Source organism: Notechis scutatus, chromosome 2 (genome assembly GCF_049901735.1).
Source record: "Notechis scutatus isolate UNSWTSFEM ecotype Mainland chromosome 2, rNotScu1.2, whole genome shotgun sequence".
Lineage (NCBI taxonomy): Eukaryota > Metazoa > Chordata > Lepidosauria > Squamata > Elapidae > Notechis > Notechis scutatus.
Window position 1 is genome coordinate 244,338,556 of NC_142010.1, and position 14,352 is coordinate 244,352,907.

General features: G+C 38.2%; 1 protein-coding gene across 2 annotated transcripts in view; it reads left to right on the plus strand.

The window, feature by feature from the left end:
- The first annotated feature begins 4,815 nt into the window (after positions 1-4,815).
- HCN1 (hyperpolarization activated cyclic nucleotide gated potassium channel 1) overlaps positions 4,816-14,352 on the plus strand; it is a 153,597-nt gene continuing 144,060 nt past the window's right edge. For both annotated transcript variants that reach the window (XM_026666324.2, XM_087958449.1), the window contains exon 1: positions 4,816-5,444. In XM_026666324.2, the coding sequence (XP_026522109.1) occupies positions 5,056-5,444 (389 nt within the window). In that variant the 5' untranslated portion in view covers positions 4,816-5,055. The remainder of the gene's footprint in view (positions 5,445-14,352) is intronic.

Here is a 14,352-nt window from a genome sequence, read left to right on the forward strand (position 1 = left end):
CCCCATTTAGATTCAAAGATGACACATCAGCAGACTGTGGGAACAAAATATTTGCCAGAGTTGAGTTGGAGTCAGTTCCTCTCCATCCATATTCTCATAGCATCCAGACACTGGGCCAGCACCATAGCCAGCATCAATTTCCTGGCCCAAGGTGGGAATGTATAACTGAATGTCATTAGTATACCAGTCCAGAAGGATAATAATGGTACTGAAATTCATCAAGATGTCCAAGAAGATCAGTACATCATCTTCATCCTAAGCCCTCCCACCCCAAATTGTTATCAGCAAGAGCAATCAATCCTGTCTCAATACTGTAACATGAGAAAGGTCCAGTTAATATGCTTCACCCAGGGTGTTCTGTAACTAAACACCAACCTCTTGAGACTTGATGGAAGTTGTCCAACATTGTTTGCCCAAGAATGCCCTCTTGAAAAGGGAGCACACTATCACTTTCTTCAAATCAAGCAGTATTATCCTTCCTACAAAGAGACATTTACCGATGCTTGGACCCATCCACATGCCCCTTCCAGGAGGAAGGCAAATGGCCAAACTCTCAACTGTAAGGACCCCATCTTTCTCCTTAGGATAACAGACCCAGTCAGAATCTGACTTTAAGTGAAATCAAACAACTTTGTCTATCAAACATTGGTAACACGCTTGACAGCAGGCCTGCAAGGGCTGCCCAACTTCTTACTTAGGAGGGACCTAGTCACCAAAGTAGGATTGTAGGTGGCTGTCTGCAGATTCAGTAAGGAAATAGAAATTGGATTTGCTGCTCTTATCATTCGAGATAAGTCTTATGCTTGATCAACTTCCACCAATTCCTATCTTACTTAATGGACCAAGATAACTGATAAGATATTATATTGCAGGAGTAACCTTTTATTTTTAAAAGTATGAAAATTCAGATTTGTTATATAAATCCATATAGTGGCAAATAGAAATATTAAAAAACACCCTTTCTGGTCATAATTCCTGCTGTAAGATGCAATTTCTATATTTATTCCTCATAGTTATATCTAACTTTTCCTCCAGTAACTCAGAAATAGTACACACAATATTTCTCCCCATTTTTCTTCAGAACAACTTTATGCAGAACCTTGAATTAAAAGACACTGACTGATCCAACATCATCTAGTGAGCTTCATTGACCAAATATTTGCACATCATTCTTTATGATCCTACATTCAACCAAGTTTCTTGATTCAATTAGCACTTTAATCTATAATCCATAGCTTCCAATCTCTTTATGAAACACCATCAAAAGAAGAAAGTGAGCTTCAAGATGTAACTTACAGACTGAATCCATATGTTAATATGATGTTAATAGTTGCTCCTAGTATTTGGAGGCATGGTGGGGAAGGGATGTTCTTCTCAGCCAACAAATCAAAATCTCTCTATTTCCAAAATATTTAGGTCATGTATACAGGATCTTTAGTTTCAGAAAGAGGATAAGCAACAAATAAATAAATCAATAAATTAAATGTAAACAAAATAAAATAATATCAGTAAAAAGCAAATGAAATTTTGGTCAGTAGATGCAGCAAAAAAAAATTTAGAATAATTTTTTTTTCAGAAAGTATGTAGGTACAGGACTTCTACTATTCCAGACTTCTTTGTAAATCTGCTTTAATGCAATGCCTAATCCAACTATTAAAGCAACTGCATCTTCTTTCAGACTCACACAAAAGCTTGAAAAAAGACATAGTTGTTTTCATGAGTGGCAGTGAGGTTCATTGCTGCTTCTATAAGTTTAATACATTTCTTCTGAATCAGGTTTAACGCTTGCACAATCATTTTAAAATCAGTCGTGTTTGGAATGAACTAGATATTTTCAGACGTATAAAATATATTGGAGGTAGGTAGAATGCACCCTGACAACTTAATGTACTTTTCCTAGGCACATTCCTACATGGATACAGCATAGCTTCAGGATTGTGGCAATTACAATTATTTCAACCTTTCCATTGAACATTAAAGTAGATCATCTCTGCTTAAGAAACAACTGTCATTTTCCAGCTGTCCTTACTCACCCTAAAGCAATTAGTAACATTAAATGGCACAAGCGCAGATTAGTATAGAGGAAGGAATCTCCATGTGTCATGTGGAATTAGGAATATGTGTCTCTGTCTGTGTCTCCCTATAATCCTAATGATTCAGCACTGTTATTCCTACACTCATACAAAAGGAAGAGGACAATCACTTCAAACTCTAGTGAGACAGAATGTTTTGTAGACAGGCTTCTAAAACAGATTTCAGTGATGTGTTCCAAAATTATATCATGTCTAGCCCTTTTAACAGAACTGCACAGATAATACTTGTAAAGCATGTAGATGTACACATGAAGCATCTCTTTCCTTCTTTTCAGAAAAAGTCTAACAGCAAAATCTCCCATTACAGAACCTGTATATTTAAAGCAACAGTCATTTTAAACAGATACAATGGAAAACAGCAAATAATATAAGCTTATGACCTGGTATAGCAAAATCTGAACATTGGAACAGTTTGTAAAGTTAACTATTGTTAAAGATAAATAGCACTCCGGCGCAAAATGTTCATATGTTAGCAATTATTTTTAAATGACATTTTTCAGAATGGGATATGTATTATGCAATACAGATGTGTTTTGCTGCTCTTGCTGTATCCTCTGTTTTATGTATGTTATTGTATATTATTCTATTGTGTACTATTGTAACTTCATTCTTGAAAAGCAAATGAAGAGAAAAGGAAATATGACTGTGGGTTTTGGAACCTGGCTGAGTTTGTTAGCATCCTGATTTTGCTTCTTCATAGGATAGCAGAAATATTGCAATGAGAGAGGTACACAATGTTCTGACAGATTATTGTAAAATAGTGCTGCTCACAGGTTTTCTGTACGCCTATCATTTGTTGGATTAGAGGATCAGAACTGGGCAAAGCTATGCTCAAATCCTCACTAAATTACAGAATTTCCAGGATGATTTTGGGTAAATCTCTGTGGATATAATTTACAGGATTTTTAGGAAAAAAAAGTGTTCTTCTTTGCAAAAAATAAAAGGTAGAATAGAAATGAGTTATTTAAAATTCTGAAAAAACACTAAAAAAAGCACTACTTCAAAGCTACTTTGTGAAGCAGGGGTGCAAACGGGCGGGCATGATAAAAAGGACCACCAGGCTGCAAACAAAGTTTTTGCCTTCTTTTTCCTATCTGTTGCATAAATCATGTGTATTGTGGAACTTTGATCTCACTATTGTAGTCACAATCTTGATTTTTTTTCATCCCACTCTGAGGATACCCGTCTTTTGAAGCTGTACGGCCTCTTTCCACCCTATATGCCAAGTTGTGCGAAATACATCCTGATGGTTAAAATTATAGGAAAGTTATAGTAAAGACGCCATCGAGTTTGACTTCTGAAAGCTGCATCACTTTTTTGGGGGTGGAGGAAAATATCATAAGGGTTTTCCTTTGACTTTCTCCAAAATGCTTTTTCATCTTCCCACTCTTCAGATTTTTCTAGCTTCAATGTTTGATTCTTCGTAATTCGTTGGCAATAGGAAGGTTGGCTAGTTGCTGCCAGATGGTTTTAAATCCATATTCAGTCATAGGGTTTGAGTGATTCTGGGTATCTCACCAGTAAACTGAAGCAGAACTTTTAAAAGGATACAAACCCAATGTTAAAACACGCTTGCTATTCTTTCACCTGTGACATTCAAGATCACAACAAATGAAAGAACAGCCCCTGTAAACCATCAAAAGAAATGGAATATTTCTTTTGGAGTTTTCAATTATTGTGACCTTGAAGACCACAAGCAGAAGCATTGCATCCTGAGATGACCAGAGTGACATGAAATCGCACAATTGGCAAAGGACCTTGGAGGTCATCTTGCTGATGCAGGAATTTTATAAATATGAGTGTCTAGACATTCCTTCAACATCAGCCATGAAGGAAAGCTCAATAACTACACAGGCAATGTGTCCCAGATACAACGGGTTATGAATTCTTCTGGGAAAACCTGACATTGGCTTTCTTAACAGGTGTTTCTAGTCCTTTCTTTTTCGGGCAGTGTTTTTTAGCAGCTTGAAGATGTTCAGGGATAATTGGGGATTTCTCAAGAGTTGCGATCTACACATCTTCAAAATGTCAATAGTTGAGAAGCATCGCTAGCAACTGAAACCAGGTTTCTCTCGAGCCCCAGTGCTTTCACACCTCTGTAAGGGCTCAATCTCGCCAGCAGTTGCAGCTCGACGTTGGGGGGTATGCGCGCGAACTAGCACCTATGAATCAGCCAACCCGCCCTGCAAAAGGCAGCTTGCGCCCTATTGCAGCGCGCAGCCTAACGCCACCCTCGTTGGAAAGAACGCGCAGCGTCTCCCGCCATTCTGAGGGACCGCTTGGAAAGTGAGCGAGAGGAGCGGACGGGGGTGGGGGTGGGAGCATCTTCCCGCGGGCTTCCTTGCGTGTACCCGCTCCGTAACTCTCTCTCTCTCTCTCTCTCTCTAAACGAGAGACCGAGTGTCACAACTCGTAGGTGAAGATCCCGATCCAAGCCCCCGGCAGGTCAGGTTTGGAGCGGCAACACCTTCACAGAGCGGGAGGCGCTTTTGTCCGCTTCAGCCAAGCTGAAGGAAAAAAGGCCCCTCCCTCCGCCTCCCCCCTCCCCACCTCTCCCTCAAGGGCTCCGCCGGGTCGCTCAATGTCGAGACGAGGGAAGGGGCCGAAGGGGCGGAGCCTTCAACCAGCAGAGGGCGCGGAGCGGAGGCTCCGGCTTTTTCCTCTCTCTCTCTCTCTCTGTCTTTCTCTCTGTGTCTTTCTCTCTCTCTCTCCGCCCCTCGGTTGGTGCCAGAGCGAGAAGCGGCTCTTGCCGGCTTGGGCAATGCCAGGAGCGGCACAGGGCAGTGAAGCGCTGCTGAAGGGCGGGTAGGACCAGCCGGCAGCGCCGCCGTCTCCTCCTCCTCCTTCTCTCACTGTTCTGAGGGAGCCGGCTCGCCTTAGCTGGCTCGCTCTCTTTTCCTCCGCCGGCGGCTCGAGTGGAGCCGGACAGGCTGGAGCGCTCTCCTGGTCGCCGGACCTTGCCATGGAGGGCAACAAGCCGTGTGCCTCGCCCGTCAGTCGGGACGAAGGCAGCCCCAGCACCAACGCCTGCTCCCAGGCAAAGACGGCAGCTGAGAAGGCGCTGAGCAGCCCGAGCGCCGGCGCCGGCGGCAGCCTTAAGGAGCATGGCAACTCGGTGTGTTTCAAACTGGAAGGCAACGGCGGCGCTGAGGAACCGGCTGGGGGCTTCGACAATGCCGACGCCGCGCGGCCCCAGTACGGCTTCATGCAGCGGCAGTTGACGTCCATGCTGCAGCCCGGGGTCAACAAATTCTCCCTCCGCATGTTCGGCAGCCAGAGAGCGGTGGAGAAGGAGCAGGAAAGGGTTAAAACTGCAGGATTCTGGATCATCCACCCGTACAGCGACTTCAGGTGAGGGGCGCTTGATTGGGCGGCAGAAAGAAACGAGACCCGGTTTGCAACCGGTGAGGCTGAAGCAGGCGTTGGGCCAACTCTGAGCAAGCCCGAGTCCAACTGCAAGGGGCGTAGTTTGCTCGTTGGAAAGTGCCAGCCGGATGGACGGCGCTGTGCAATATCTGGATGTCAAACGTAGAAGTGTGTTGCAGCCCGAGTTGATAACTCGGGAGAGAGGAGGAGGAGGGAATAGGATGAAATGTTTCTGTCTGTCGCCTTAGTCAGCATTGTCTGTCTCTCTCTTCAGCCCACTGCAATAATTTGATATCGCTGCTGAGGAGAATTGTGAAAATAAAATAAAATAATGCCGGGACTTCTGCTAAAGGCACATCCTATTTAAAAAATAAATCTCAGAGAGCTAGTTAGTCTTCCTCCCTGGCAAAGTTTTCTTCACCAGAACTCATTCCTGTCTCAAGAAAGACCATCCAAGAAACCAGAAGCGAGGATGAGGGCCATAGAAATCACAGATCTTCTTTGTCCCCTTTCCATTTCTTCTGCCTTCCTGCAAAAACAAGAATCAAATTCTGTTTCCATTTGGAAAACACATGCCAGTCTTGTCCATAAATCTAAATATGCTCCTGGGCACACTTACTTTGTTATTTTAAAATTATATCTCATCTGAGACATTAAGGTGATGGAAATGAAGGTTCTCTGTCATTTCCTGTCCACAGTAATTCTCTAATGTAGGATACTGAATATTGTTGGTCACAAATCATGCACTAGTGGCTTTTTCCCCTATAAATTTGCTTAACTCAGGAACTAACTTTATTCATTTATTTATTCATTCCTGGGTTTACATGGGAACGTGTTGATCCATGAATATAACTGAACAGGTTAGGTTTACATATAGCCCCTAATGTACAAATAAATTTCAAAATCAAGTTTTATTATTAATCAAGGATAGACCATGTAAAAGCAGAAGATGGAATTTTTAGCTGATTTAATTAAGTTGGGGGTATATAACTACTGAATTCCTTGCCGAATGGAGATGTGAACCTGGATTTCTCTGATTACAATTCAAGTCCTTAAAAGCAGTGATGACACTGGCTTTCAGAATGCTACCATAACCTTTGGGATTTGAACTGGCAAGCTGGCTCATTTATGTGGCTTTCAGTCCCAATGGAACAGACTATTCTTAAACACCTGACAAGAAGCTATTTTTTTCTTCCTATCAGCTTCAGAATATGTTGCTTAAACAGATAACCTGATTCACCTAGCCTTGCTTTAAGGGGGGAAAAATAATACCTCTTTAAAAAAATCTCATGTATTTATTTCATTTTATATCTTGCCTTCTATTCAGGAATTGAAGCAAAAGTATGTATTGCTTCCCATCATTTTACTTTCACAATAAGCCCACAAAGTTGCTTATACTGTCAGGTGATGACTTGTCCAAGGTCATCCTATGAGCTTCATTCCTCAGACAGTATTTGACCCCAGGTTGTACTAGTCTCAGTCTGCTAATGTAACCATTGTATAATATTATTTCTTATGACCTTCAGTTTAGAAGGCTAGACAGGTGGGGTTTTAAAAATCTTCCTTCTTAACAAGTAAAAATATTTCACTGATTTTTTTCAATGTATTTTTACAGATATTTTTTAATCCATTCCATTCATTCATCCAATATTAATAATATACCTTGAATTTAAAAAAACACACCCTATCACAGCAAAAGCAAGGAATGTAAAATATGACTTTACTGTCATTCCTATTTTCCAATAATAGGACTGTTCCTTACTTTATCTTCTGCAAAAAGTATTCATTCTCTGAAGTGAAAAGCCGGTGGTTGCTGGCACACTTATTGTGTGGAATTTGTTGAAAGTTGATAGATGCTGTTTTTTCAACAAACCAAGAACCACTAATGTCCGAAAATTGTACATATCCCTTCCTTTAATTCATTGTTGTAGCAAGTAATCATTTCCTCTCCAGCTGACCAAAGAGGACAAACAAATATACAGTGCTTTCTTTTGAAAGGTGAGGAAAAAAAGTATTTATATATAACTCTTTGGGTGATGACAAAATTAGAAACAATTAGAAACAATGTGATTGACCTTGACTACAGCCCTGTGCAAAATGCTCTTTTCCAAGCACAGAAAATTGGGGGAGAAGCCACTTTGGTGCATTTAACATTTGCATTAGACATTGATTCAAAGCCATTTAAGTCATTTCTCCCGTAATCAAGTCAGAAAATCAAATGGAATTGACTCAGTTTTCTGAATAGATTGAAATAATTACATCGGTTTGAATTAAATTAATCATGTTGTTTGGATTGGTGTTTATCTGTATACCCCAAATACATGTGTTAAACATAATATCTGAAAAGTGGTTTACATGGGTAAACACCTAGAACTTCTAACTGACTGCTTATTTTATATATTTAGTCATTCATTTCTTTATATCAACATAGGTTCTCTGAACTACTTAAACAAAAGGAAGAATGGGATAGAGTGCAACAGTTAAAATTGTACAAATAATCCAATCTTCTTCAACATAGGCAAGCACATACAGTATTCTGTGTTTTATAGTGTACAATTTTACACATACAACTAGGTTTCACATGTATAGGCCAGTGTGAAAGACATGAATCTCTAACAATCATAAGTTATATTTGACATATAACTTATGATTGTTATATTTGACATATTCGAGACATCATAACAAAATGGCTGTTATGCTACAGATAACCAATTAAAAAAATGACCATGGGATAAAACTGGTAAGATAATTTATCATAATCCCTTTTCAAGATATTAATAGCTCCTTAGCATATTTTGTTTTCTGGAAAGGTGAACACTCTTCCAAAATTTTGGTCTCTAGCTATCAACTACATTATGTTTTAAGAATGCCTCTCGGACTCAAAAGTATTGTTGGAAATAAAATGCTATCCTTGAGGAGAATGTTTTGCTTCTTGATAAGTTAGCTTCTTATTTTTAATTAAAAGAACTTAGATCAGTTGGCTGGCAGTAATAGTGGGCACCGAAGAAAATGTCAGTGGTTATAGGTATCAGTCTGGGGATCCAAGATTTATGTGAATTGTGTGGTTATCAGCCACATCAAGAGGCTATGGTCATCTAATAAATCTAATATTTAAACAACGTATCTCTGAGTTCTTCATTAATCTTTGAACCTTCTTTTCTGATACATGACAAAAGAACGCATCAGAATTAGGAAACCAGAAATATCCCATGAAATCAGATTAAGATTATTATTATTTTTTAGTTTAGAAATGAGTGCTGTTTTTTCTCTGAAAAATCAAAGCTCTATGCTTGAGTCCCACTGCTTTGTGCAAAATTTAGAAAGACAGTCTTGGTTGAATCATGCACCATTGAATAGCTTATGCTGATCTGTGCATAAAATTGCTTTTGTATGATAATACATGGATGTTTAGCTGTCTTCCTCAATACTTTGGATACAGGCTATTATCAGCTTGATAGAAAATGAGGATTTTGCAGGAAAGGCAAAGAAGAGCATGGATTGAGGGCAACTGGGATTTTGAATAATAATTTTGGGATAGAATAGATTTTGTCCTTATTAATTTATCTGCGGTTTGCAAACCAGAAAGTAATATCTTTTAAGGCACATAGTATTAGTTTGCATTGAGGTCTGTTAGAGGGGAGAAATATTAGAATCTTTAACTGGGAGCTATCCAAGGTTTTGAATAATAGGGCTTTTGGAAATCCCATCTTTAACCTTGGAATGCCTGCCCTTGTCCTTTCAACCACTGTATTTGTTTCTGTGCATAATACATTAATTTCCCTCTCAGGCATATGGAAGAGAAAAGGGAAAAATAAAATTAAATAGTGGTGACCTTCTGATATCAACCATTAACAGATTAGCATGGTCTTCCACATTTATTTAAAAGCTATATAGACCAAGTAGTATTTTAGCAAATTACAGAATAAACAGTGTATCTTTCATTAATGTCACTTTATTCAACCATATAAAGAGAATGCTAATTCTATTTATTGATGCTAATTCTTATAAGCACTAAATGTGAGGTAAACATATATTTTAGTATCCTAAAATGACTCTTTAATGCAGATATGTTTAGATAGAACATTGTAGCATTGGTGCACAATAATTTGAACTTAATTTATTTAAAATATTTTGTAGTAAATCCTGGGTTATTTGTGGATACTATAAAATGTATATTTGTATAATTTTTCATTGGCTATTTCAAACTTTTAGAAATCTTTGACAGTGCTGTCAGTTCATACAATATAAATTAGTTTTCTCTGTTTGAAGGGAAAGCTTTCAATACGAAAAGAATATATGAAACTGAGGGTTGAACTGTTGAGTCCTTTAATTTGAGTAATAAAATGTGTGCAAGCAAACAATCAAGGGGTCCTATAAGGAAAAGCGTGTTTGAAATTCATGTTTTAAATAAATACAAGAGAAACATGTATTCACAAGCTTAAACACAAGCAGTGGCTCTTATGGATGGTTGTTATAATTGGGTGCTAGTAGAATCTGACTATTCCAAAGAGCTGTCTCATCAACTGCCTCAAAGTAAAATATCTGGAAGAAAGAGGATAGCAAATGTCCAACATGACTCAGTTTTTCATTTCAAAGTCAATTAACTTTACATACAATGTGGAAGATTAAAATATCCACTTCCCCTTGTAATAAATGTGGGTTCAGCAATCATCCCCAAACTTTTTCTGATCAATGATTATTAGTTTGGTTATATTTATACATGAGTTTAGGTAATGCATCACATAAAAAGATTCCTGTTGAATCCAGATATCATGCCTAGTCCTTTTTCTGCATGAATCTCCTTGCATTCATTGAACAATCTTACGTTTCACTTTGTGAAAACATGACTCTCACTACTCAAATTATCTATCTTGATTTTTGATATTTTTGCATTTCTTGCAGTGCCCTCATTAGTTCCATGCAAGAGAGTTCCAATTACTGTAGGTCCTGTGGGACCCTTAATGCTTTCTGGTCTTCTTGGTTTTCTTGCAACATTTCATTGGCAAACTCAGGAACATCATCAGGTGATGTTAGCTAGTTTGGTAGTGAAACATGTGGAAGAAAATCACCAAGCTCATAGAGCATCAAGAATCCTGCAGTTCTGTCCTGAATTACAAATAGTCTCTTCTCTTGGTTCTGTAGTTTCTCCTACCAAGAGAAGAACTGTCTAATTTGGTTGCATATTTTGTACTCCTTCTAGCTTTATGATGTCCTTGAACTTCATCTCTCTAATTTGGTTGCATATTTTGTACTCCTCCTAGCTTTATGATGTCCTTTTTAAGTTGTGCTGACCAGACTTGCACGTATTGTTCTGCTGTTATAAACAACAAAATAAACTCAAGTACACATAGTAACACACATACATATACACCACCATTGAGATTTAAAAAAATAATCTTTTTTGCTGTGTATATAAATATTTAGGAAACTATTGGACACATAGATGGACATAATGCTATATTAGATGCAATGCTCTACAATTTTTGGGAAACCCAACTCAGAAATCCATGTGTGCATTTTTTAGTGTGTATGCATGTGTGTGTGTGTGTGTGTGTGTGTGTGTGTGTCTACCAGTAGCAGAGCCTAAACTTGATTAATGGATCAATTATATACCATCAAGTTGTTGTCAACTCTTAGCAATCACATAGAAAAATTTTCTCTATGATGATATGTCCCTAGCCTGTTTCAAGTTTACAAATAATGTACCCACCATCAATCTCTCTGAGTCCTTCATTAATTGAATTAATTACTGTTAAGTAAAATGAATTCTATGAAGAATACACTTTTTATAACATTCAATTATATTCCATTTGCATGGGCCATCAATTTTGTCTCAAATATATGAATTAGTGCTACACACAAAAAATACACATGCAAACAAGAACACCTTCCACTCTTTTCTTCCAGAACAAGCAATAGAAGAGAAAAAGAAAAATACTTGATAGAGATGGGATAGGAGGAAAGGGCTGCTGCTCTGAGAAGGACAGGAAGAGAAAAGGGAAAAAAAGATGGATGAGGATGGAGAAGAGATCATGGGAGTAGAAATAATAAGAAAAGAAAGATAAGCCTTTTTAGCATTCTGAACAAATAGTTAAATTCTCAAGTAAATATTGCCATCCAAGTAGGAATTAATTTCCAAAGCTTTTCAGATGCATTTGCAGTTCAGATTAATTCTTTTGTTTTCAACAGCTATTGTTGTCAGCAGACATAAGATATCAATTTCTCAAATTAATAAGTAATTATTTGAGGGAAAATTAATATCATTGAGCTACATCTCTCTCTCTCTCTCTCTCTCTCTCATCAGTTACTTGGAAAATTCTGGAAGCTGAAATTCATAGGTCTTAAAGTTGCCAAGATTGAGAATAGCAATAGGATTTAGGCTTATATACTGCTTTATAGTGCTTTGTAACCCCACTCTAAGCAGTTTTACAGAGTCAGCCTATTGCCCTCAACAATCTGGGTCTTTATTTTACCCACCTTGGAAGGATGGAAGGCTGAGTCAACCTTGAGCTTGGTGGGATTTGAACTGCCAAATTGCAGGCAGCCGATAGTTAGCAGAAGTGGCCTGCAGTACAGCACTCTAATCACTGCGCCACTGAAGCTGCTGCATTAAATTGTATAGTACAAAGTGCTATCTATTATCAATAAATTCAGTACTATTATAATGCTATCTAATTCATGGTTTATAACTAGTAATTGATGTTTGTTTTAGTTGGCAGTAAATGAATTAAGTGTTAATAACATATAATTTATTTTTATTTATATCCTGCCTTTATTATTTTTACAAATAACCTAAAGTGTCAAACATATCTAACCTTCCTCCTCCAATTTTCTCCACAACAACAGTCCTGTGAGGTGGGTTGGACTGAGATAATATGTGATTGTCTCAAAGTCACTCAGCTGGCTTTTTCATGGCTAAGCAGAACTCAGGGTCTTCTAACATGGTACCTTAACCAGTAGTCCAAATTGGTTCTAATTATACCATATAACTAGTTCTGACCCATTTGTTATTTTTGTCCATTTCTTAACTTGTTTTCTATTGCCTAAGTTTTAATTTATCTCCAAAACAGAGAAGGGTAGATGGTTAAGGGAGGCACACATATTCTGAAGTCTTCTAGATGTTTTAGAGTATTTAGACTATGTTCTCTATTACTTGCCACACTAACTGAAGCCATTGGAGTGGAATTCCAAAACAATTGGGGGGACAGGAAAGACAGAGGGAATAATTAAAAATTGAGGAAATCATAATGTGCCCAAGAAGTGAGGAGGCAAGAACTCTGGAAATGAAGTTAAAAAAGACATTAATACTTATCACTGATGTACGAGTTGCCCTGCTTTTGTGTTATATTATTGTGCTTCTTACTCCTGGAGATGGTATAGTTCAGAGCACATGCTTTTCATGCAGAAAATTTCGGATTGGCTTTCTAGATTGGACCTACCATTTCTAGATTGGATTGTGCTACCGGATCAGAGTTGAAAAAGTATGACTGGCCATTAGAAAGCAGATGAGACATATTATATATTCTGCATTAAATTTAACAATACCTTTCATCAGCAGTTACTAGACAACTCGGTTATAGAAGACAGGGAATAAAATTTCAAGGCCAGCCTGAATTCAGTGATGTTGGCAAATAGCTCTAATAGACAAGTTGGCCTAAAGCAACAATGACAAAATGAGAGAGAAGGAGAGGGAGAAAAACAATAAAATGAAAAAGGGAGAGGGAGAGGGAGAGAGAGGGAGGGAAGGACTGAAAGAGAATAGCCAAAGATGATTTTTCAAGAGTTTGATATAGATTTATTGAGCATACAGAAAGCAACACAATTTATATACTCCTAAGACAAAGTCTATGGTCAGATATTCATTAGTTTTAAAAGAACCACTGAGCAATGAATTATTCTATACGATTGTTGATTACTATATTTAACATACTAGGAAGTTCCATTGTATAAAAACAACATTTAGCTAATTGTAGCATGCACTTAAATTTAAAACAAGAAAAAAGAAAAAAAGTGATACAAACATGCAATTCATGCATAAGGTTCTGAATGCTAAATGGATAGATGTATAATTGAAAAACCTTGAAGATGCACTTAATACACAGAGCAAGAAAGCAGAGAGGAGATATTTTCTTTAACAATGGTATGTGGTCATTAGGACAAGGAGAGTAGGCTACTCTGATGGGAATTAAACTCTAATTAGCAAACCACTATGTAAGCAACATGATAAACCTTTGTCTTCATAGCCCAGGTGGTGACATTCAGGCTTTGCACCTGAGATTTCTTCCTGACAGCTTTTATTTCTTCATAATCCACTTGTGGTACTGATAGGATATACCTGAAGCTTCCTTCTCCACAGCAGCAGTATTGCCCTTGTAACCTCTAAAGGCATGTTAGTTTCAGATGGAGTAGCAAGTTGAGTAGTCAAACTGATTTGTCTTGTACTGTCTTTGAAATGTGGTAGGCAAATAGCTGTCCATTCACTTAGGCAAATAGCTGTCCATTCTCTCAATTTGTAGAAAATAAAATAAATGTTTTAGGCTTGGTACTGTGTCATATCCAGGATATGAAAGCATTTCTTAATCTTGGTGGCCAATATCATTTAAAAAATAGAGGCAAACGCTATTCTACACTACACACCAGTGGTGGGATTCAAATTTTTTTACTATTGGTTCTATGGGTGTGGCTTGGTGGGTGTGGCAGGGAAAGGTTACTGCAAAATTCCCATTCCCTCCCCACCCCACTAACCTGCTTTCCAGCTCTGTTCTCCTGTGCAGGGCAACAAAAGAAGATCCAGCTTATCAGCTGGGACTCAGGAGGCAGAGAATAGATGGGGGTGGGACCAGTCAAAATGGTATTTGCTGGTTCTCCGAACTACTCAAAATTTCCGCCATCG